We start from the raw sequence: 22,880 nt of genomic DNA, 5'->3' as shown, positions 1-22,880 counted from the left end.
CTCTGTCCACGGGATTCTCTAGGCAAGAATACTGGAGTGGGTTGCCATTACTACACACTAAGGCTTCAGTGGATGTAACTTCTGTTATTATGCCTTGATATAATCATTCTCATGTTTATCAAGAAAAAAACCTTTAAGGAAACTGGGTTTTTTGGACATTTAGTTGTGAGAATTGGAATTTGAATTTTATTAATTTGAAAGGATCTTGCACTGTGAAGGGAAGTTGTTTTCTAATTATATGAAATACAGTTTTGAATTTCCCAAATAAAGTTTGGGAATGGAAACATAGTTGTGTTTGTAAAAATTGGTTATTACACCTTGCTTTTATCAAATGTTTTAGAAAGTGAACACAGTCATTCTGAAGTTGCTTTTTTTTTTTTTTGCATTGACTAAAGTTAGTTTTTTAATCACAGAAGAACTCAACTGCTGTGTTTGTAGTACTGCTATTAAAAGACTAAATTATTTCACATTAGTGTTGCAGTCACTAAGATTATTAAGATTATCATTTTTAAATTTATAGTTCAGCTTCTAAAAGGATTTTAGATACTTTGCAAAAGAAAATAATATTCCCATGTGCAGTTAAATGAAGATAAACTAGATCAAAAACAGTCTTGTAGAAAAGAGATCAGTTTTCTGGCAGAGAAGGAAACTTGGTGGCTTTCTTAGTTTTTAATCTCTTGATAAACCGTGCCTGCTTTTCAGGGGAAGAAAGATTCTGATGTCAAATTCTAGAAGGGATTTGTCCCTACATCTTTGTATAGAAGACATTAAACAGTATAGTGGGCCTCTTCTCATCTCATCTCTTCTCTTTTGTATTCCTGGTTTTAGCAACCAGTGATATTTTTAAGAAACGAGCTAAGATTATAGTCAGTGAAAGCAAAGCCTGTAAAGTTTTGTTGTGTGAGAGTTCTGTACTCTAAAGCAGTATATTTAGAATAGTCTGTCCTTATTATAGATAGAAGTTCTGATTAAGGTCAGTTCTTCACTGAGTCATACTTACAGTGTTGTAAAGCCTCTGTTTTCTCAACACCTTTTATAGTGTTGTTTTGTTTTAGTGGGTTCCAAAAATACATCATTAAAAATTTTTTTAAATGTTAACACAGATACAGAAAAACCATAGCCCTTGGCATTCTACTTTTATTACCAAGAGTTCTCCCTTATCCCATAATCATCTGTTATCAGCATGTACTCATGGATTCCTATTTTTTTCAATGGTTATAATTCTTTACCATGCTTAATTATTTTGGTGCCTAAATTTTCTTAGATGTAGCTTCTTGGAACCTCTTCAAACTGGCTCCTATATGCTTGTGACATGACCTTATCTTTTTTCTTTGCTTTTCTTTTTCTTGCTGCTGCTTCTTGAAAACTGGACATTGGAAGTAATGAGTTGTAGAAACTCCAGATTCTGTTATATTCTGGGATGATTGATTTTATGTTCTAGAGGGCAGCTGGCTTTCCTTGCCTCAAGTTGCGAGCTTTGTCTCCTTACTCTTCCCACCTTTCCATATTCCCAGCAACAGCATGTTTCTGTTCTCTATTTTGTCTTCCCACTACTGCCATTTTAGACTGGTGTCCTGGAGTCTCCTCCTATATATAGCAGTCAGCCAAGGATTTGAGCAGAGATGGAACTTACCCTCTCAGTGGTTTCTTTGCTCCTAGGGATCACCCCATAATTTCTAGCTGCTCCGTCGGCTTTGCACTCCATCCTCTGATAGTTAAAACCCATAAAGCTTCAACATTCTGCTGCATGAACTACACCACCGTTTTCCTGCAGCTCTAGCCCTGAGCTGTGTAAACCCCAAGCTAGTAATTTGTACTCCTTCTTGATACTTTTTGAAGTTAGACCGTCCTCTGGCTTCTCTTTGCTTTGGGGAGGTTTCATTGCCTTTAATGTGTTTTTGCAGTTCTTTTCATCCACTGTTTATAACTGTGGTCTGTTGGAACGTTTGTGTGGCTACTTTACCACTATCACCTGAAGTACTTTCACCTGGTTTTGTTGTAGATGTTGTTGACAGGTTTTGCCTTTGTTTTCCTGATTGTTCTCTGTGCTTTTATGGGAAGATTTTGGGAGACTCAAAACCATGCTGTCATTGCCACCATCCTTCTAGAACCAGAAATACATATTTTTACTTAGATTTTTATTAGGCAAAGGGAAGGGTTTAATAGTGTGATTAAACGATTTTGAAATAAAATCAGCTGGTCTTGTTTCTTTAATAGGGGTAGCTTTGACATAAAACTTTGGCAGAAGGAATTAATACTTTTAAGTAGTGTTATATCCATATTATATAGTGAAGTACTTAGTTCTTCCATGGAGAAGGCTATTAACATGGAGTTTTGAAATTGATTTCAAATTCATGAGCTAGTTTAAAAGTTAAAACCAAAGATATAATTCTAGCTTACATTTGTTTGTAACCTTCCATTTATTTTAGGATTGAGTTTGAGTATTTACTTGTTTATTTTTGACTCAAGTGGTAACTTGAAAAAAAAATTATCTGCAGTAAATAATGCTAAATATTAACTTTCCCCTTCTGAGTAGTTGGTAAATAGATGTTCCTTATAGTCTGCATTTACTTTAATATTTAACAGTTTTATCTTTTTTAAAAAGAGAAAATATCTAGCTAAATTTGAATATATTTGGGGGCATGATTCCACCGATACCTTTATTGTTGTTAATAGCTTTATTATTATCTGCAATACACACACACACACACACACACACACAATTCCACCGATACCTTTATTGTTGTTAATAGCTTTATTATTATCTGCAATACACACACACACACACACATATATATATAGTAGGCACTCTGCTGTCATTATTTCAGTCCTCAGAACACCTTCGTGAGATTAGTAATATATCTGTTTTATAGATGAAGAACTGAGATCCATAAGTTACTTGCTTAAAACCACATAGCTGGAATTTGTTTGACTTCAAATCCTTCACTCATTCTGTCTTCATAGTCTTTTATTTTTTTAGCTTGTTGAAGAAAATTTTGATTCTTAAAATTTTCATATTGTGTTAGAAGTATATAAATTTTGGAATTTTTTTTTTAATCTGTTTGAAGGCAAGTCATTTTTTAAGTTACCTTTTCAGGAAGATGTTGAGATGTAGAAATGTGTATTAATAATGAAGCATCATTTATATAAACGCTGGAGGAGAGAGAAAAGGAAATTAGCTCAAACATGAGATATTTAATTTTGTTTAAGGGAAAACTTCCACTCCAAGTGAGCTGTTGAAAAACAGAAGAATTACTTGGCACTGTTGCTGAATATTATTCCTAGAGTTTTTTTAAAAAGCTACGTAGATCTGTAACGATAATGGTCTGTAACTCTGAATTTGGACATACAACTCCACAAGATAAACTGAATTCCTAGAGATCTTATGCCTATGCCTATATTTATCTAACTGTTTAAGTTCCTCTAGCAGTAAGAGATAAATAAATAAAATAAAATAATTGAATGATGTTTCCCTTTGTTTCTATACACTTCTCTGGGGTATAATTAAGTAATCTTCCTATAGTTAGGTTGCTTTTGACTAGGAGCAGGCTTCTCAGAAGATCCTAAATTTGGAGTTCATGTGCCCTAGGTTTATGTAGGTGTTCTTTTCTTCACCCGCTTCCTCTTCTCTAAGATTATTGTGTTGGAAATGGTATTGTCTCTTTTGTAATTGTATAGGCATAGTTCCAGAGCACCACAGTAAAGTGAACATGACATAAAGCAATCACATGAATGTTTTGGTTTCCCAATATATATAAAAGTTACGTTTACACTGTACTCCGTCTGTGGGGTCACACAGAGTCGGACACGACTGAAGTGACGCAGCAGCAGCAGCAGCAGCAGCAGTTTGTTAAGCGTGTGATAGTATTATGTCTAGAAAAATGCACATACCTTAATTATAAGAAACTTGATTACCAAACGATGCTCACCATCATATGAGCCTTCAGCGAGTCATAAACCCTTTGCTGGTGGATAATCTTGCCTTAATGTTGATGGCTCCTGTAACTTACCAAGTGTGGTGGTTGCTAAAGGATGAGATGGCATGGTGATTTCTTAAAATAAGACAATAGAGAAATTGGCTGCATTGATACTCTTCCTTTCATACTTGATTTCTCTGTAGCATGCAGTTCTGCTTGGTAGTATTTTACTCACAGCAGAACTTTTTTCAAAACTGAGTCAGTGCTCTCAAATCCTGCCACTGTTTTATCAGTAAAGTTTATGTAATAGTCTAAATCCTTTTTCAAAAGTCAATTGAGCTTGAAATAGTAAATGCTGGAGAGGATGTGGAGATAAGGGAATTCTCCTACGCTGTTGGTAGAAATGTAAATTGGTACAATCACTATGGAGAACAGTATGGAGGTTCCCTGAAAAATGAAAAATAGAGCTACCATATGACCCCACAATCCCACTCCCCTGCATATACTTGGAGAAAAACATGATGGGAAAGGATGCATTCACCCCCGTGTTCACCGCAGCACTATTTACAGTAGCCATTAAATGTCCATTGACAGAGGAATGAAATAAGATGTGTACATATATCCAGTGGAATATTACTCAGCCATTAAAAAGAATGAAATAATGCCATTTGCACCAACATGGATGGACCTAGAGACTATCATACTGAGTGAAGTAAGTCAGAGAAGGAAAAATATCATGTGATATTCCTTATATGTGGAATCTAAAAAGAAATGAGACAAATGAACTTAACAAAACACAAAGAGACTCACAGACTTAAGAGAATGAACTTACGGTTGCCAGGGGAAAGGATACTTAGGGAGTTTGGGATGAACCTGAACACACTCCTATGTTTAAAGTGGATAATCAACAACTACCTACTGTGTTTAGCACATGGAACTCTGCTCAGTATTATGTGGCAGCCTGGATGGGAGGGGAGTTTGGGGAAGAATGGATACATGTATATGTATGGCTGAGTCCCTTCTCTGTCCACCTGAAACTATCACTGCATTGTTCAACTGAAATAAAAGGTATATTAACAGATTTTTTTAAAGTCAAACAAGTTTGCCTTCTTCATGGTGCTGCAAAATAATTACATAATAGCATCAAAGATCATTCATCATAGATCACCGTAACAAATATGATAATGAAAAATTTGAGATACTCTGAGAATTAACAAAATGTGACACAGACAAAAAGTGAGCAAATGCTGTAGGAAAAACGGTATTGATAGACTTACTTGCTCAATGCAGGGTTGTCACAAACCCTCAATTTCTAAAAATTGTAATATTTACAAAATATAGTAAAGTAAAAAGCAGTAAAGCAAGGCATGATAAAACAGGTATGCTTGTATATCTCTACTGCTATTTCATGTAGTAAAACAACTATTTTAATGCTTCTGATATCTGAATAGCAAAAGAACTTAAGAAAATTAAGTACAAACCCAGATGACATAAAGCCAACACTGTGTTAAAGTGCTAGACTCCAAAATATTTCAGTGTGATGTTGGCATGCTGTATACTTAAATATGATACTTTCAACAAAAGTGAACTTTGAAATGAACTGTGCTCAGAAAAATAAAAATTCAAGAGTATTATATCTGAATTTTCCCTCTCTTTGCACCATGATATCATAACTGTCAATCAAGTGCTTCTGATGAACTTATTAAAGATACCTGAAGGTGACATTAAGATAACACTTCTTTTCAGAAATTGTTGTTTATAGTATGGATTGCATGGTAAGAGAAATTGAAGGCCCAGAAACAAATTAAGAGGTATCATAGGTTAAAAGTGAGGAAGTAAGTTCTTGAAATACATGTATTAGTAGAAACGAAAAGAAACACCTGGTATAACTAGGACAGGATTTAGTGAGTGACAGAATATGTGGGTGGGTGTAGGTAGAAGCAGCCAAGGAATGTTAAGAATTTGAGTCTAGGAGAGTTATGATCTCATTGAACTTTGATTTGGTCAAGTATTGGTTATTTTCTAATATTAGAGGTTATAAAGTTCAAGACAAAGTTTCTCTCTTCAGGACTAGTGGGGGAAATAGCGACACTTGTTTCAGAGGGAGAAGAAGTTACAGCTATCGTCACAGTCTGATTTTAGAACATTTTTGTTCCTGTCACAGAAGCCCCACACTGATTAGCAGTCAATTCCTATACCCCCTAGTCCTCTTCCTCCAGACCTTATGTAACCAGTAGTCTTTTGAATTCTTATTTTTCTGACCACAGTTCATTTTTGTTGAAGGTATCATATGTAAGTGTATAGCATGCCAGCATCACACTGAAATATTTTGGAGTCTGGCATTTTAACACAGTGTTGGCTTTATGTCATCTGGGTTTGTACTTAATTTTCTCAAATTCTTTTACTATTCAGATATCAGAAGCATGAAAATCATTGTTTTACTACATGAAATAGCAGTGGAGATACACAAGTATACGTGTTTTACTGCACCTTGCTTTACTGTATTTCATAAATATTGCGTTTAGAAATTGAGGGTTTGTGACAACCCTACATTGAGCAAGTCTGTCAACACCATTTTTTCCAACAGCATTTGCTCACTTTGTGTCTATGTCATATTTTGTTAATTCTCAGTATTTCAAACTTTTTCGTTGTTATTATATTTGTTATGGTGATCTGTTATCAGTGATCTTTGATGCTACTTTTGCCTCTATAAATTTGCTTATTTCCAGACATTCCATCGGAGAAGGCAATGACACCCCACTCCAGTACTCTTGCCTGGAAAATCCCGTGGACGGAGGTGCGTGGCAGGCCTCAGTCCATGGGGTCACTAAGAGTCGGACATGACTGGTCGACTTCATTTTCACTTTTCACTTTCGTGCATTGGAGAAGGAAATGGCAGTGTTCTTGCCTGGAGAATCCCAGGGATGGCGGAGCCTGGTGGGCTGCCGTCTATGGGGTCTCACAGAGTCGGACACAACTGAAGCGACTTAGCAGCAGCCAACATTCCATACAGTATGAGGTCTTTTGTGACTGGCTTTTTTCACTTAGCTTGTTTTCAGGGTTTATCCACATTGTAGCATGTATCATCACTTCATTGCCTTTTGTTACCAAATAATATTCCATTGTATGTATATGCCGTATGCCATATCTTATTTACCTGTTCATGACCTCGTGAACATGTGGGTTGTTTTCACTTTTTGGCTGTTGTGACTAATGCTATCATGGACATTCATGTCAAGTTTTTGTGGGAATGTATGCTTTTATTTTTCTTGATTATATATCTAGGAGTAAAATTTCTGGGTCATATGTTAATTCTATGTTAACTTTTTAAGGAACAAGTGACTACATCATTTTCCAGCCCCTCCAGCAATGTGTGAGGATTCTGGGTTCTCCATATCCTCACCCATACTTCTCTCTTTTTAAATTAGCCATCTAATTTAAAGAAGTATGAAGGGTATGAAGTATATCTCATTGTGGTTTTAATTTGCATTTCCCTGATGACTAATGATATTGAGCATATTTTCATGTGCTGATTGGCTGTTTGCATATCTTCTTTGGATAAATGTCTATTCATATTCTTTGTCCATTTTTCAGTTGGGTTATACTAGGTCCTTATGAGACCCTGATTTGCACGTTCTGTGGATTGTCTTTGCTTACTTGAGGGTATCGTTTAAAGGAGAAAAGTTTTAATTTCAGTTAAGTTCCATTCACCTATTTTTTCTTTTGTTACCTGTGCTTTTGGTCTCCTGTTTTAAGAAATTGTTGCCTAATTAAGGTCACAAACATTTACTTTTATGTTTTCTTATCAGAAATTTATTTTCTGAAACAAAAAAGAAATTTATTTCTTATCAGACATTTAGTTCTGTAGCTTACTTTTTGGTTAATTTTTATTACATGTTTTTAAAATTTAAAAAAGGTGCTGTCAAAAATATAGAATGACTTATGATTTCAGGGAAGGATTGCAAAAATTATGCTTTCTCTTTCCTGAATCCTGTAATCCCTGTTGAGAATTTGGGAGTACTAGATGGTGCATAGCTTTCTCTGGATTGAAAGTAAATCCTTCAGGTAGTTTGCTCTTTTGAACAGATGGTGGCAGCAGAGCTTTGCCGAATGAAAATTCTCAATTTCTAAGCCTAGTATTTTTGAATTATGAAAAATTTTAATGCTCTTGGCAATAAATTGTTAGGCAGTAAGTTTAAATTTCCATTTAAGATGAAAAATTATTTAAATTTAGGAACTTTTTTGCTATGAGTTTATTCTGGCTTTTTAGTTTATGAAACCAGTTTGTGAAGTACGGGCATGGTTTTCTTCAGTTCTCCAGCCTTAGGACACAATTTTCTCTTAATACTCTAGGGTCTTTTATCCACTTTTCTTTCATTATGTCACTCCTATCCCTATGATTTTGTGTAGAGATAAAGTAATAGAGTAACAGTCAAAGTGGTTATTAATGCTAAAGCTATTCGCAAACTTACTCCTAAAACACATTAGCCGACTCACCTTCTGACTTAGGAGATATGTAATATAGAAGTTGAACATGTGGGTAACAGTTTTTTCCTTCAATAAGAAAAGCTGCTGTATATCATCTCAAGATTGGATTCACGATTTCCTTTTTAGATCTAAACATAAAACAGTAAAATTACGTGGTGCGGTTACTCTGTGACAGTTGATTTCAAGTTAATAGAAATGGTGCATATACTGAGCACTGACTGTTGGCTAAGTGTAGTCACTCGGTCGTGTCTGACTTTTCGCGACCCCGTGGACTGTAGCCCAACCAGGCTCCTCTGTCCATTGAATTCTCCAGGCAAGAATACTGGAGTGGGGTGCCATTTCCTTCTCCAGACTGTTTGCTAAACACTGTACTAAATGCCTTATGTGCATTGTTTCTTATTCTCACAACAGCTGCTTCTAAGAGGTAAGTTATTGTTTTTGCCCTAAAGTTTCTAGAGGCAGACATGAGTTTAGAGAAGTTAAATAATTTGCCCAAGTCACATTAGTGGATGGAAAGGGGTGTGTGTGTGTGTGTGTTCATAAGCAGCTGTATTATACTATTTTATGTGTCTTTAATTTTTAGAGAGATGGTATCATACTATATATATATGCATCACTTTTCAACTTATTTTTAAAATTCAACAGCCTGATTTGAAAATCCATAGCATTTGCTACTATGTATAGATATCTGATCAATTTGTTTACCTTATGAATAGATACTACTTTCTTTGAATAAGCTGCTTAAAATCAGCTTGTCCTAGAGTTTCATCTGATTTTTCATTTTATTTCACTCTTCCACTAGAGCGTGTACCGACTGTTTAATTAAATTTTTTCCTCTGTTAACAGAGTAGTTTATTAATTTTTGGTATAATGATCAGGGAGAAAAAGTTTAATACATATAATTGGTATAATAGTCCCTTTGTTTTATTTTATACTTCAGATTACTTATTTTTGGATCATATGACACTGAAGCAAATATTCATTGCACACTTGAGCTGAGTACTGGTGTTTGGGAAGAAAAGCAAAGGAGTTCTATTAAGACGGTAAGATAAATTTGCTTAGTTTTACATCTGTATAAAGTTTGTATTCTGTAAGTGTTTTTTTAATATTTCTGTATCCTTGAGTTATTTTTAGTAATTTGCAGATAATTATGAACAGCTCTTGTTTTTTTGTAGTGCACCCATAATAAATCACAGAAAGCTATAATATTAACTGCTTGCTTGCATCAAAAACCTTGTCTGAATAATTTTCCTTATAACTTTAATTGTTTCATAGTTGTGGGATCAGAGGGAAGTAATTCTGAAAACATTGAAAAATATGTACATTCAGAGCATTCATTCATTTATCGGATATTTTGTGAGCACTTACTTTGTACCAGGCACTGTGTTAGCTGCTGGGGAAACAGTCTCTTGTCTCTCAAGACAGGAGATCCTGTTTTTGTTGTGCTATCCCAGGGGAGAGGTTTGATATTCGTCTGCCTGTACAGGGAAAGAATTACAAGAGGACAGGGGTAAACCTTCAGAGAGATCAGATCAGTTAAGAGGCATTTATGGGAGGTGTTGGCTACTTTAACTAGGTGGTAGCCAAGGAAATGGAAAGAAGAGAATGGATTTGGGAAGGAAATGGCAACCCACTCCAGTATTCTTGCCTGGAAAATCCCATGGACAGAGAAGCCTGGTAGACTACAGTCCATGGGATTGCAAAGAGTCTGACACGACTGAGCGACTTCACTTTCTTTCTTTCACTTTGGTGTGTAAAGGACTTGGAGTTCTGGTTCCTTTTTTGATCTCTCTCAAAAGAAGCTGTCACCTAAATTGCAAAGAGTTTGAAAAAACTGTAAAAGCATTTTTAAAATATTTTAAGTGCTATAATTAAAAATAAAAACAGTGCTTTAATCTCATTATGTTTTATTTGGACTTCTTTGGGTTCCTAAATGAGTAAAAATTGTCACTCAGTTCAGATCAGTCACTCAGTCCTGTTCAACTCTTTGTGACCCCTTGAATCGCAGCATACCAGGCCTCCCTGTCCATCATCAGCTCCCGGAACCTGCTCAAACTCATGTCCATCGAGTCAGTGATGCCATCCAGCCATCTCATCCTTTGTCATCCCCTTCTTCTCTTGCCCCCAATCCCTCCCAACACCAGGGTCTTTTCCAGTGAGTCAACTCTTCACATGAGGTGGCCAAAGTATTGGAGTTTCAGCTTTAGCATCAGTCCTTCCAATGAACACCCAGGACTGATCTCCTTTAGAATGGACTGGTTGGATCTCTACCCAGGGACTCTCAAGAGTCTTCTCCAACACCACAGTTCAAAAGCATCAATTCTTCAGCGCTCAGCTTTTTTCACAGTCCAACTCTCACATCCATACATGACCACTGGAAAAATCATAGCCTTGACTAGATGGACCTTTGTTGGCAAAGAAATGTCTCTGCTTTTTAATATGCTATCTAGGTTGGTCATAACTTTCCGTCCAAGGAGTAAACGTCTTTTAATTTCATGGCTGCAGTCACCATCTGCAGTGATTTTGGAGCCCCCCAAAATAAAGTCTGACACTGTTTCCCCTGTTTCCCTGTCTATTTGCCATGAAGTGATGAGACCAGATGCCGTGATCTTAGTTTTCTGAATGTTGAGCTTCAAGCCAGCTTTGTCACTCTCCTCTTTCACTTTCATCAAGAGGCTTTTTAGTTCCTCTTCACTTTCTGCCATAAGGGTGTGTCATCTGCATATTTAGGTTATTGATATTTCTCCCAGCAGTCTTGATTCCAGCTTGTGCTTTTTCCAGCCCAGCGTTTCTCATGATGTACTCTGTATATAAGTTAAATAAGCAGGGTGACAATATACAGCCTTGACATACTCCTTTTCCTATTTGGAACCAGTCTGTTCCATGTCCAGTTCTAACTGTTGCTTCCTGACCTGCATACAGGTTTCTCAAGAGGCAGGTCAGGTGGTCTGGTATGCCCATCTCTTTAAGAGTTTTCCACAGTTTATTGTGATCCACACAGTAAAGGCTTTCGCATAGTCAATAAAGCAGAAATAGATGTTTTTCTGGAACTCTCTTGCTTTTTCCATGATCCAGCGGGTGTTGGTAATTTGATCTCTGGTTCCTCTGCCTCTTCTGAAACCAGCTTGAACATCTGGAAGTTCACGGTTCATATATTGCTGAAGCCTGGCTTGGAGAATTTTGAGCATGACTTTACTAGCATTTGCGATAAGTGCAATTGTGCCGTAGTTTGAGCATTCTTTGGCATTGCTTTTCTTTGGGATTGGAATGAAGACTGACCTTTTCCAGTCCTGTGGCCACTGCTGAGTTTTCCAAATTTGCTGGCATATTGAGTTCAGCACTTTCACAGCATCATCTTTCAGGATTTGAAATATCTCCACTGGAATTCCATCACCTCCACTAGCTTTGTTCATAGTGATGCTTTCTAAGGCCCACTTGACTTCACATTGCACTTATTGCACACGCTAGTAAAGTCATGCTCACAATTCTCCAAGCCAGGCTTCAGGATGTCTGGCTCTAGGTGAGTGATCATGCCATCGTGATTATCTGGGTTGTGAAGATCTTTTTTGTACAGTTCTTCTGTGTATTGTTGCCACCTCTTAATATCTTCTGCTTCTGTTAGGTCCATACCTTCTGTCCTTTACCGAGCCCATCTTTGCATGAACTGTTCTCTTGATATGTCTGATTTTCTTGAAGAGATCTCTAGTCTTTCCCATTCTGTTGTTTTCCTCTATTTCTTTGCATTGATTGCTGAGGAAGGCTTTCTTGTCTCTCCTTGCTATTTTTTGAAACTCTGCATTCAGATGCTTATATCTTTTCTTTTCTCCTTTGCTTTTCACTTCTCTTCTTTTCTCAGCTATTTGTAAGGCCTCCTCAGGCAGCCATTTTGCTTTTATTGCATATCTTTTCCATGGGGATGGTCTGATTTGATCACATGGACCACAGCCTTGTCTAACTCAGTGAAACTTAGCGATGCTGTGTGGGGCCACCCAAGACGGATGGGTCATGGTGGAGGGTCTGACAGAATGTGTTCCACTGGAGAAGGGAATGGCAAACCACTTCAGTATTCTTGCCTTGAGAACCCCATGAACAGTATGAGAAAGCAAAATGATAGGTTACTGGAAGAGGAACTCCCCAGGTAGGTAGGTGCCCAATATGCTATTGGAGATCAGTGGAGAAATAACTCCAGAAAGAATGAAGGGGTGGAGCCAAAGCAAAAACAATACCCAGTTGTGGATGTGACTGGTGATAGAAGCAAGGTCCGATGCTGTAAAGAGTAATATCGCATAGGAACCTGGAAAGTTAGGTCCATGAATCAAGGCACATTGGAAGTGGTCAAACAGGAGATGGCAAGAGTGAACGTCAACATTCTAGAAATCAGCGAACTAAAATGGACTGGAATGGGTGAATTTAACTCAGATGACCATTATATCTACTACTGTGGGCAGGAATCCCTTAGAAGAAATGGAGTAGCCATCATGGTCAACAGAAGAGTCCAAAATGCAGTACTTGGATGCAATCTCAAAAACGACAGAATGATCTCTGTTCGTTTCCAAGGCAAACCATTCCATATCACAGTAATCCAAGCCTATGCCCCAACTGGTAATGCTGAAGAAGCTGAAGTTGAACGGTTCTATGAAGGCCTATAAGACCTTTTAGAACTAACACACAAAAAAGATGTCCGTTTCATTATATGGGACTGGAATGAAAAAGTAGGAAGTCAAGAAACACCTGGAGTAACAGGCAAATTTGGCCTTGGAGCACGGAATGAAGGAAATGGCAACCCACTCCAGTGTTCTTGCCTGGAGAATCCCAGGGACGGGGGAGCCTGGTGGGCTGCCATCTGTGGGGTCGCACAGAGTTGGACACGACTGAAGTGACTTAGCAGCAGCAGCAGCAGCACGGAATGAGGCAGGGCAAAGGTTAATAGAGTTTTGCCAAGAGAACACACTGGTCATAGCAAACATCCTCTTCCAACAACACAAGAGAAGACTCTATGCATGGACATCACCAGATGGTCAACACCCAAATCAGATTGATTATATTCTTTGCAGCGAAAGATGGAGAAGCTCTATACATTCAGCAAAAACAAGACCAGGAGCTGACTGTGGCTCAGATCATGAACTCCTAATTGCCAAATTCAGACTTAAATTGAAGAAAGTAGGGAAAACCACTAGACCATTCAGGTATGACTGAAATCAAATCCCTTATGATTATACAGTGGAAGTGAGAAATAAATTTAAGAGACTAGATCTGATAGACAGAGTGCCTGATGATTTCTGGACGGAGGTTTGTGACATTGTACAGGAGACAGGGACCAAGACCATCCCCATGGAAAAGAAATGCAAAAAAAACAAAAAATTGTCACTAGTTATTAGCTAATTTGTTTTCAAAGTTGAGTTGGTGTTTTTGAATGTTCTGCATAGCAGTTTTAATAGCAGTTATGTCTTGCTTCTTGGAATTTGCATAAATGTAGTAGTCTATTAAAGATTTTAGGGCATTTATTCAAGATATTGTCTATAAAATTTCTTCATTAAGCCCATGAAGTTGCACAATTAAAATAGGATCCCAGAATTTTATGGCTGAAATCGAGAAGAAGGAAAAAGTCAGTGTCCTAAAGGGACCCTCAGACTTTAAAAAAAAAAAAAAAAAGGTTTATTTAGTTTACTAAGCATATACTAAGATATTATGGGTTTAGTAATAATAAAATTCCAAGAGTGCTTTTGTAACTCCAGACCTCTCCAGAGTTACTTTTAGTCTGTTTTAAGATAAGATCTGTTTAATACATCAGTATTTTTTTCAGGAATAAATTATTGTGTTTTTAAAGTTATGTTTAATAAGTTAGATATTTAGCTGTTCACATTTAACTCTTGGTGTTAGTGTAACTAATCCTGTGATTATTATTTGGTAGCCAGTATTTAAGAAAGCTCTCTCTTTTGTCTTCATTATACTGGTGAATAAGTACTTTTGAACTGAACTAGCTAGCTGTTTCACAGTAGTAGTAAGGGTACTTTTTGGAATTTCTAGGATAGTCTGTCATTCTTCATAGCATTTTGAAAAAGACAGTTCTCAATTTTTTAAACAGGTACGTAAGCATATTACCATGCTTTGAAAAATTTTGACTTTTAATGGTTATATGGTATTTTTCTGGATGTCCCTTTGACTTTTGAATTGTTGCCAGCTTCTCTGTGTAGTATGAACATTCTTACGTAAAAAAATTGAGCTGTGAAATTCTTTTGGAATAGAGTAATTTCAAAGTATAGGAGTATACTTTGAGTATAGGAAAGGAGGGATAAATAAATCTGAAAAGGGAGGATGGACTGACCCCCAGAGTTGGAATGTGTGCAAGTAATTGGGAGCATAGGATTTGGGACATGGGAATGCAGTCCATAGGGTTGCAAAGAGTTGGACACGACTGAACGAGTGAACTGAACTGAACTGAGTGATAGGGTCAAAATAGTTTTTTATAGGAAAACCTCCCCTTTCTGTTGGGTTGTTCATGCCAGCTTTCCTTTGTTACATCTCAAACAATTTGAAGCAACTTCTCAGAGAAAATAACCAGGTTTATAGTTTGTGCTCAAATAAATAAATACGTGAAAACCAGCATTGTTTTGTCTAGATATGAAAGGGTCCTAATTTGCCATTGCTGTTGGCATTTTCAGTTTCCTTTATTATACTTGCAAAGATATGAGATTAGACAGCTTTAATATTTTGTAGCAAAGGTTACTGAGACTTTAATCTTGAGTCATAATTTTAGATCTTAGCATATGTCATAGGTAGTTTTGGGGAAGGAATTCTAGGTTAGTAATTACATCTGGTGTCAAAAATGGCAGCAGCACTGAAGTGTCTCCAGGCATTAAATCACATGTGTCTGAATTTAATCACCGTAGGAAGGAGAATCACAGTGTTTCTCAAGACTATGTAAAGCTTTACAGAATAGGATTTGATAATTTGAGATACATTGCAAATTTGGCAAGAAAAAAGTATATCATTAAAAAATAAGTGTGCTAAAAAAAATATTTGAAAGAAACATAATTACATATTTTAAATATGCCTTTGAGTTTTTCAAACCTTTTTTAAAGTGTAAGTACCTTATGCTGTTAAGTTGGGTAAGATCAGTAATAAGTGAAAAGTTTTGAATTTGTGATATTTTCACAGATGTTGGCGCTGAGGGTGGAAGTTCAACAGTTGTAATGCAATAGCTGAGTCCTAGCTAAATCTAATGAATAGTGGCCTAAGCAAGAAAAGAACTTAATTGTCGTGTGGAATTTTTCTTAAATTGGGATGTCAAAGAATAATTGAAAAGAATAATTTAATAAATACCCTGCATAGAACCTACCTCCTACCTTATTAGAAATCTGAGGAAAGTTTGGATCAAAATCAGACACTCAGTTCAGTGCCTGTTTGTTAGCTTATTTGCATAATAAAAGAGCTCATAGGGTAAATGAAGTACTCTCTGATAGCGTTTGTTCTTTAAAAATAATAAGTAAAGATTCCTCATGAGATAGAATGAGGAATAAATTGGAAATTAGGCTTAAACAAAAATTAGAGGATCATCTTGCAAGTGATGACAGTGTCAATACTAAAAATGTATTTGCTTGCACCAAAAGAGGCAAGACACTTTATGATTTATTTCAGTCTGTTGCACTATACAGGTTTGGTGATGATAGTTTGCTTCTCTTTGACTAAGGAACAAATTTAAGGAGTTTTCAGATTTTAAAAAAGTTTCAGGCCGTGATATTTCAGTAGGAAATGATGAAGACAACAGTATAGCTCAGCTCTGTTGACAATACAGTTAACCTGACATCTATTAAACGTGGGACTTCGCAGGTGGCGCTAGTGATAAAGAACCCACGTGCCAGTGCAGGAGACCTAAGACACACTGGTTCAATCCCTGGATTGGGAAGATCCCCTGGAGAAGGGCATGGCAACCCACCCCAGTATTCTTGCCTAGAGAATCCCCTGGACAGAGGAGCTAAGCAGGCTATGGTCCACAGGGTTGCCAAGAGTCAGACATGACTGAAGCAACTTAGCACATACATATATTAAACATATTGATCACACATAATCATTATTGTGTGCATGGTAAAGCAAACAGATCTCATAAATGTCACTTAGACATACATGGTTTTAAAGAAGGAGAGATCTTGAGTCTTACCCTCCCAGAATTGGAGTTCACTCATCCGTGACCACCCACTTGCTTTACCCTTACTCCTGGACAGAAGATAGGTTATCTGTAAAGGCCCTTTTCTTTTACTCTGTCTCAGCTATCCTGTCTGTGCCATCCATGTCTTCTCTTCCATCAGTTATCCAAACCGGAACTGGAGTCTTCAAACATTGTTTTATTCTTGGTGCATCGTGGAATTCTTGAGGCCATTTTGCGAAAAGAGAAGAAGGCACCATGAAAATGTGCTGTGGAACCTCTGAATGTGAAAATTCTGGGGTTGAGGGAAAAGCAGTGGGGGCCTTTTGGCACCCGGCTGTTCAGTCTACCTTTCCCTTATCCTCCATTTTGAATAAAAATATGAAAGGGGTTTTAATTTTTAAAACAAGCTTTTTAATGTACATTTTTGATACTAACCCTGTTCCCTCTCCTTCCAGCCTACCAGACTATGCCCTGAGGCCCTTGATCGCAATTGTCCCTTGTAAGATTTAAATTTTCCCTTCTCTAATTAGAGATAGAAGGCTAAAAATCTAAATAACTGTTAAGGCAGTCCATGCACATAAATATGTCACTATCAAACTGGAAGAAAGAATATCAATTTCTTCCTTTGAGGTGATGAAGAATTAGCAAGGAATCTTCTCTGGATATGTAGTAGATGGACAAAAGAGAGCTACTGTTACGGTCACATGTTCAGTATAAAAAGCAGAAGCACTTAATGTCTTCTGTAGCCCAGTATGTAGATACCATAGGGAACCATTAAAGACATTAGGAGATGTCATGACATTTCAGATTTGTCTGAAAAATAAAAAGTAATAAATTCCTGAAAAGCATTTGGCTAAGCACTTGGGGAGAGTCCATAAATAATAATTTGAAACTCTTAATCAGAACGAATGTATTCCTTTTAGAGGGTTATGTATTGTCAGCTGGCAACTTGAAATTGGCCAGCTCTGAGAAGGGCTTTAGATAGGATCAGCCACATCCAAAATCATGAAGTCAGAAGAAGTCATCTAGAGTCTAGACTTTATCTTTTTGTTTTATTTGGTACTTTTCCTTCTCTCTACTACTGCTTCCCTATCAAAATCTCATTTTTTGAAAGGGTTTAATTCTGAGAGATAAATAATTTATATCAGATTCCCTTCCATTTTCTTTTAACCTACCCTTAGAATTAGACCCCCAGTTTGATTCCTGGGTCAGGAAGATCTGCTGGAGAAGGAATAGGCTACCCACTCCAGTGTTCTTGGGTTTCCCTTGTGACTCAGCTGGTAAAAAATAATGCCTGCAATGTGGGACACCTGGGTTCAATCCCTGGGTTGGGAAGATCCCTTGGAGAAGGGAAAGGCTACCCACTCCAGTATTCTGGTCTAGAGAATTCCATGGACTGTATAGTCCATAGGGTCTCAAAAAGTTGGACACGACTGAGCGACTTGACTTTGACTAGAATTTTATTGAGAAACATTTGAAGAGAGGATGCCTACTTTCTAAAAACTGTCAGTGTAGGAAAAGAAACATGTAAACCAAATATGTCACCTAAGTAATACTTCAGAGTCTACAAAATACTAGATTCTTTTACCATATATAAAGAACCAATGTCTTTTTGCCCATAGGATCTGTTCTTGTTCCCTGAAATCCCACTGCCTCTTAACAAAAATTAGGCTGTGTGTGGTAGTCTGATAATTAGGAGACAGTTTGGGAGTGGTGTTAGTGGGATTATTTTAGACCAGAGGCAAGGAGAACTCTGAGACTGTGGGGAGATGGAAGTTGAGTGGAAGAGCCTTCATAATAAGGTCAGCCATGTTTAATTGCCAAAGATCGAGCCTGATAATCTGCCTTATTGTAGAGTCCAATGAGTCTGCTACTGGAGATCAATGGAGAAATATCTCCAGAAAGAATGAAGAGTCAGAGCCAAAGCAAAAACAACATCCAGTTGGGGATGTGACTGGTGATAGAAACAAAGTCCAATGCTGTAAAGAGCAATATGGCATAGGAACCTGGAATGTTAGGTCCATGAATCAATGCACATTGAAAGTGGTCAAACAGGAGATGGCAAGAGTGAATGTTGACATTTTAGGAATCTGCGAACTAAAATGGACTGGAATGGGTGAATTTAACTCAGAACCATTATATCTACTACTAGGGGCAAGAATCCCTTAGAAGAAACGGAGTTGCTGTCATAGTCAACAAAAGAAAGATGGTAACAATCACCAGGTATGCGAGACAGCAAAAGAGACACAGATGTATAGAACAGTCTTTTGGACTCTGTGGGAGAGGGCGAGGGTGGGATGATATGGGAGAATGGCATTGAAACATGTCAATTATCTGAAACGAATCACCAAAAAAAAGTCCAAAATGCAGTACTTGGATGCAATCTCAAAAACAACAGAATGATCTCTGTTCGTTTCCAAGGCAAACCATTCAATATCATGGTAATCCAAGTCTGTGTAATGCTGAAGAAGCTGAAGTTGAACGGTTCTATGAAGACCTACAATACCTTTTAGAGATAACACTCAAAAAAGATGTCCATTTTATCATGGGGGACTGGAATGTAAAAGTAGGAAGTCAAGGGATACCTGGAGTAACAGGCAAATTTGGCCTTGGAGTACAGAATGAAGCAAGGCAAAGGCTAATAGAGTTTTGCCAAGAAAACGCATTGATCATAACAAACACCCTCTTCCAACAACACAAGAGAAGACTCTAGACGTGAACATCACCAAATGATCAATACCAAAATCAGATTGATTATATTCTTTGCAACCAAAGATGCAGAAGCTCTATACAGTCAGCAAAAACAAGACGGGGAGCTGATCATGAACTCCTAATTGCCAAATTCAGACTTAAATTGAAGAAAGTAGGGAAAACCACTTGACCATTCAGGTATGACCTAAATCAAATCCCTTAACAATTATACAGTGGAAGTGACAAATAGATTCAAGGGATTAAATCTGATAGCGTGCCTGATGAACTGTGGACGGAAGTTTGTGACATTGTAAAGGAGACAGTGATCAAGAATATCCCCAAGAAAAAGAAATACAAAAAAGCAAAAGGGCTGTCTGAGGAGGCCTTACAAACAGCTGTGAAAAGAAGAGAAGCGAAAAACAAAGGAGGAAAGGAAAGATATAAGCATCTGAATGCAGAGTTCCAAAGAATAGCAAGGAGAGTTAAGAAAGCCTTCCTCAGTGGATCAGTGCAAAGAAATAGAGGAAAACAGTAGAATGAGCAAAACTAGAGATCTCTTCAAGAAAATTAGAGATACCAAGGAATATTTATTGCAAAGATTGGCACAATAAAGGACAGAAATGGTATGGACCTAACAGAAGCAGAAGATATTAAAAAGAGGTGGCAAGAATACACAGAACTAAACAAAAAAGATCTTCATGACTCAGATAACCACCATAGTGTGATCACTCACCTAGAGCCAGACATCCTAGAATGCGAAGTCAAGTGGGCCTTAGGAAGCATCACTACGAACAAAGCTAGTGGAGGTGATGGAATTCCTGTTGAGCTATTTCAAATCCTAAAAGATGATGCTATGAAAGTGCTGCACTCAATATGCCAGCAAATTTTTAAAACTTAGCAGTGGCCACAGAACTGGAAAAAGTCAGTTTTCATTCCAATCCCAAAGAAAGGCAGTGCCAAGGAATGCTCAAACTACCACACAATTGCACTCATCTCACACTCTAGTAAAGTAATGCTCAAAATTCACCAAGCTAGACTTCCAACAGTATGTGAACTGTGAAATTCCAGATATTCAAGCTGGGTTTAGAAAAGGCAGAGGAACCAGAGATCAAATTGCCAATATCCGTTGGGTTATCAAAAAAGCAAGAGAGTTCCAGAAAAATGTCTATTTCTGCTTTATTGACTGTGCCAAAGCCTTTGACTGTGTGGATCACAAACTATGGAAAATTCTTAAAGAGGTGGGAATGCCAGACCACCTGATCTGTCTCTTGATAAATATGTATGCAGGTCAGGAAGCAACAATTAGAAGTGGACATGGAACCACAGACTGGTTCCAAATCGGGAAAGGAGTTCGTCACGGCTGTATATTGTCATCCTGCTTATTTAACTTATATACAGAGTACATCATGAGAAACGCTGGGCTGGATGAAGCACAATCTGGGATTAAGATTGGCGGGAGAGACATCAGTAACCTCAGATATGCAGGTGACACCACCCTTATGGCAGAAAGCGAAGAACTAAAGAGCCTCTTGATAAAAGTGAAAGAGGAGAATGAAAAAGTTTGGTTAAAACTCACCATTGAGAAAACTAAGATCATGTCATCTGGTCCCATCACTTCATGGCAAACAAATGGGGAAACTGACAGACCTTATTTTGGGGGACTCCAAAATCACTGCAGATGGTGACTGCAGCCATGAAATTAAAAGACTCTTGCTCCTTGGAAGAAAAGTTATGAGCAACCTGGTGTTGGAGAAGACTCTCGAGAGTCTGTTGGACAGCAAGGAGTTCCAGTCCATCCTAAAGGAAATCAGTCCTGAATATTCATTGAAAGGACTGATGTTGAAGCTTAAACTCCAATACTTTGGCCACCTGATGCAAAGAATTGACTCATTGGAAAAGACACTGATGCTGGGAAAGATTGAAGGCGGGAGGAGAAGTGGACGACAGAAGATGAGATGGTTGGATGGCATCACCGACTCTGTGGACACGAGTTTGAATAAATTCCAGGAGTTGGTGATGGACAGGGAGGCCTGGCGTGCTGCAGTCCAAGGGGATGTAAAGAGTCAGACACGACTGAGCAGCTGAACTAAATGATTCTTCCTCTACTTCCAGAGTGAAGGTTAGGGCCACTGAATACAAGAAGCATTTTGTAGAAGGAAGCTAGTCATTTGGGAGAAAATGCAATGTATAGGGAAATCTTTCATGTCTAGTATGAAGATGCTGAACAAACATATAAAAGAAATGGAAACAGTAAATGCATTCTCAACTTTCAAAAAGCTTTTGATAAATATCCATACTATAGGTTCCCAAATAATCTAATTACTAGGAGAATATTTTGTCACCGATTTGCCTTAAGGATAAGTGGAAACGGTAAAGATGACCAGATGTAATATCCTGGATGATTGAGTTCAGGACTTTGACGAGTTTTCACAAACGATCTAAAATAAAATAACACTCTCCAATAGAAATAAAATGCATGCCACTTAAGTAATTTTAAATGTTCTTGTAGCCACGTTTGAAAAAGTAGAAATTAACACAAACAATTTTAGTAATCTTTTATTTGACCCATAAACGTAAAACATTGTCATTTCTGCATAACATAAAATTTAAGAGTTTTTTTTATAGTCTTTGAAATCTGGTGCATATTTTACAATTACAACAGATCACAATTCATCCTAGCCACATTTCAAGTGCTCAACCACATGTGACTACATCCGACAACACAAATGTAGAGAAAGCAACTCAGCTTTGCACATGTCATTAAACTTCTAGAATGTGCCCAGTTAAGAGGTACAAAATTGAGAACATGCTCTCAGGACAAATGTGTAAAGAAAGAATTCCAAACTGTGCCTAAAATATGTGAAATCTAGGTTCCCTAAAGAAATAGACGGTTATACCATTGTACCTCCAAAACAAGACAGCTTTTCATTAGAGTGTCACAAAGTGAATATGCTTATTTTAAAGCTATGAAATTCTCAGAATAAGTTGTTTGTACATTTCTGGTTTCTATAATACTACAAATTTATATTTGCTCGATAGGCTGGGGAGAAAGAAGTAAACTTTACATGGAAGTGAGGTAGCCATATAAAGATAAATGGATGGGAAAAAATTAATGTTCTTCCGCTGAAAAGGCAAATGTGGGTGAATGATTAATGGAAAAATATAAATATAAAAAGTAAACAGTAGAATGATCAAATTTATGGAGTCAAGGAACTAAGTCTATGGGTCTGTGAAGGTAAATCTCATAGCCCTGATGATAATCAGATGATAAATGCTAAACGAAGGGTACTTTAAAGGTCTTTGGTAATACTGCACACTGCGTGCTTGCGGATAGGCACAAATATGTTCTATTCTATTTATGCTATGTGTCCTACACCTGTCAGAATTCCTGGCATGTTGCAGTTGTTCCGTGAATGTCCTGGGAGGGGACGAGGGGGATTGGTGGCCTGCATGGCTCCATACTTCTCACAGGACACAAACTCACTACACTTAAACCTTCTGCTGGAAAAATCTGCTTGATGCTCCAGCCTCTAGCCTCTGCTAATAATATTATACTTCCTCCCTGTGTTCAGCAAGAGCTTCTAAAACTCCCCACAACTTAAATGGAAGTAAGGCTAGTAAAATTTAGATCCTGCAGT

At 37.5% G+C, this 22,880-nt stretch overlaps 1 protein-coding gene across 1 annotated transcript in view; it reads left to right on the top strand.

Annotated features, from left to right (window-relative positions):
- The window catches only part of PDZD8 (PDZ domain containing 8), an 85,186-nt gene that overhangs the window by 35,552 nt on the left and 26,754 nt on the right, over nt 1-22,880 (top strand). Inside the window, exon 3 of the mRNA XM_055424564.2 lies at nt 9,346-9,448. Within this exon, the coding sequence (XP_055280539.2) occupies nt 9,346-9,448 (103 nt within the window). The remainder of the gene's footprint in view (nt 1-9,345; nt 9,449-22,880) is intronic.

Source organism: Moschus berezovskii, chromosome 12 (genome assembly GCF_049115385.1).
Source record: "Moschus berezovskii isolate FMDL1 chromosome 12, NW_MosBer_1.0, whole genome shotgun sequence".
Lineage (NCBI taxonomy): Eukaryota > Metazoa > Chordata > Mammalia > Artiodactyla > Moschidae > Moschus > Moschus berezovskii.
This window is presented reverse-complemented; position numbering and strand designations above follow the sequence as displayed.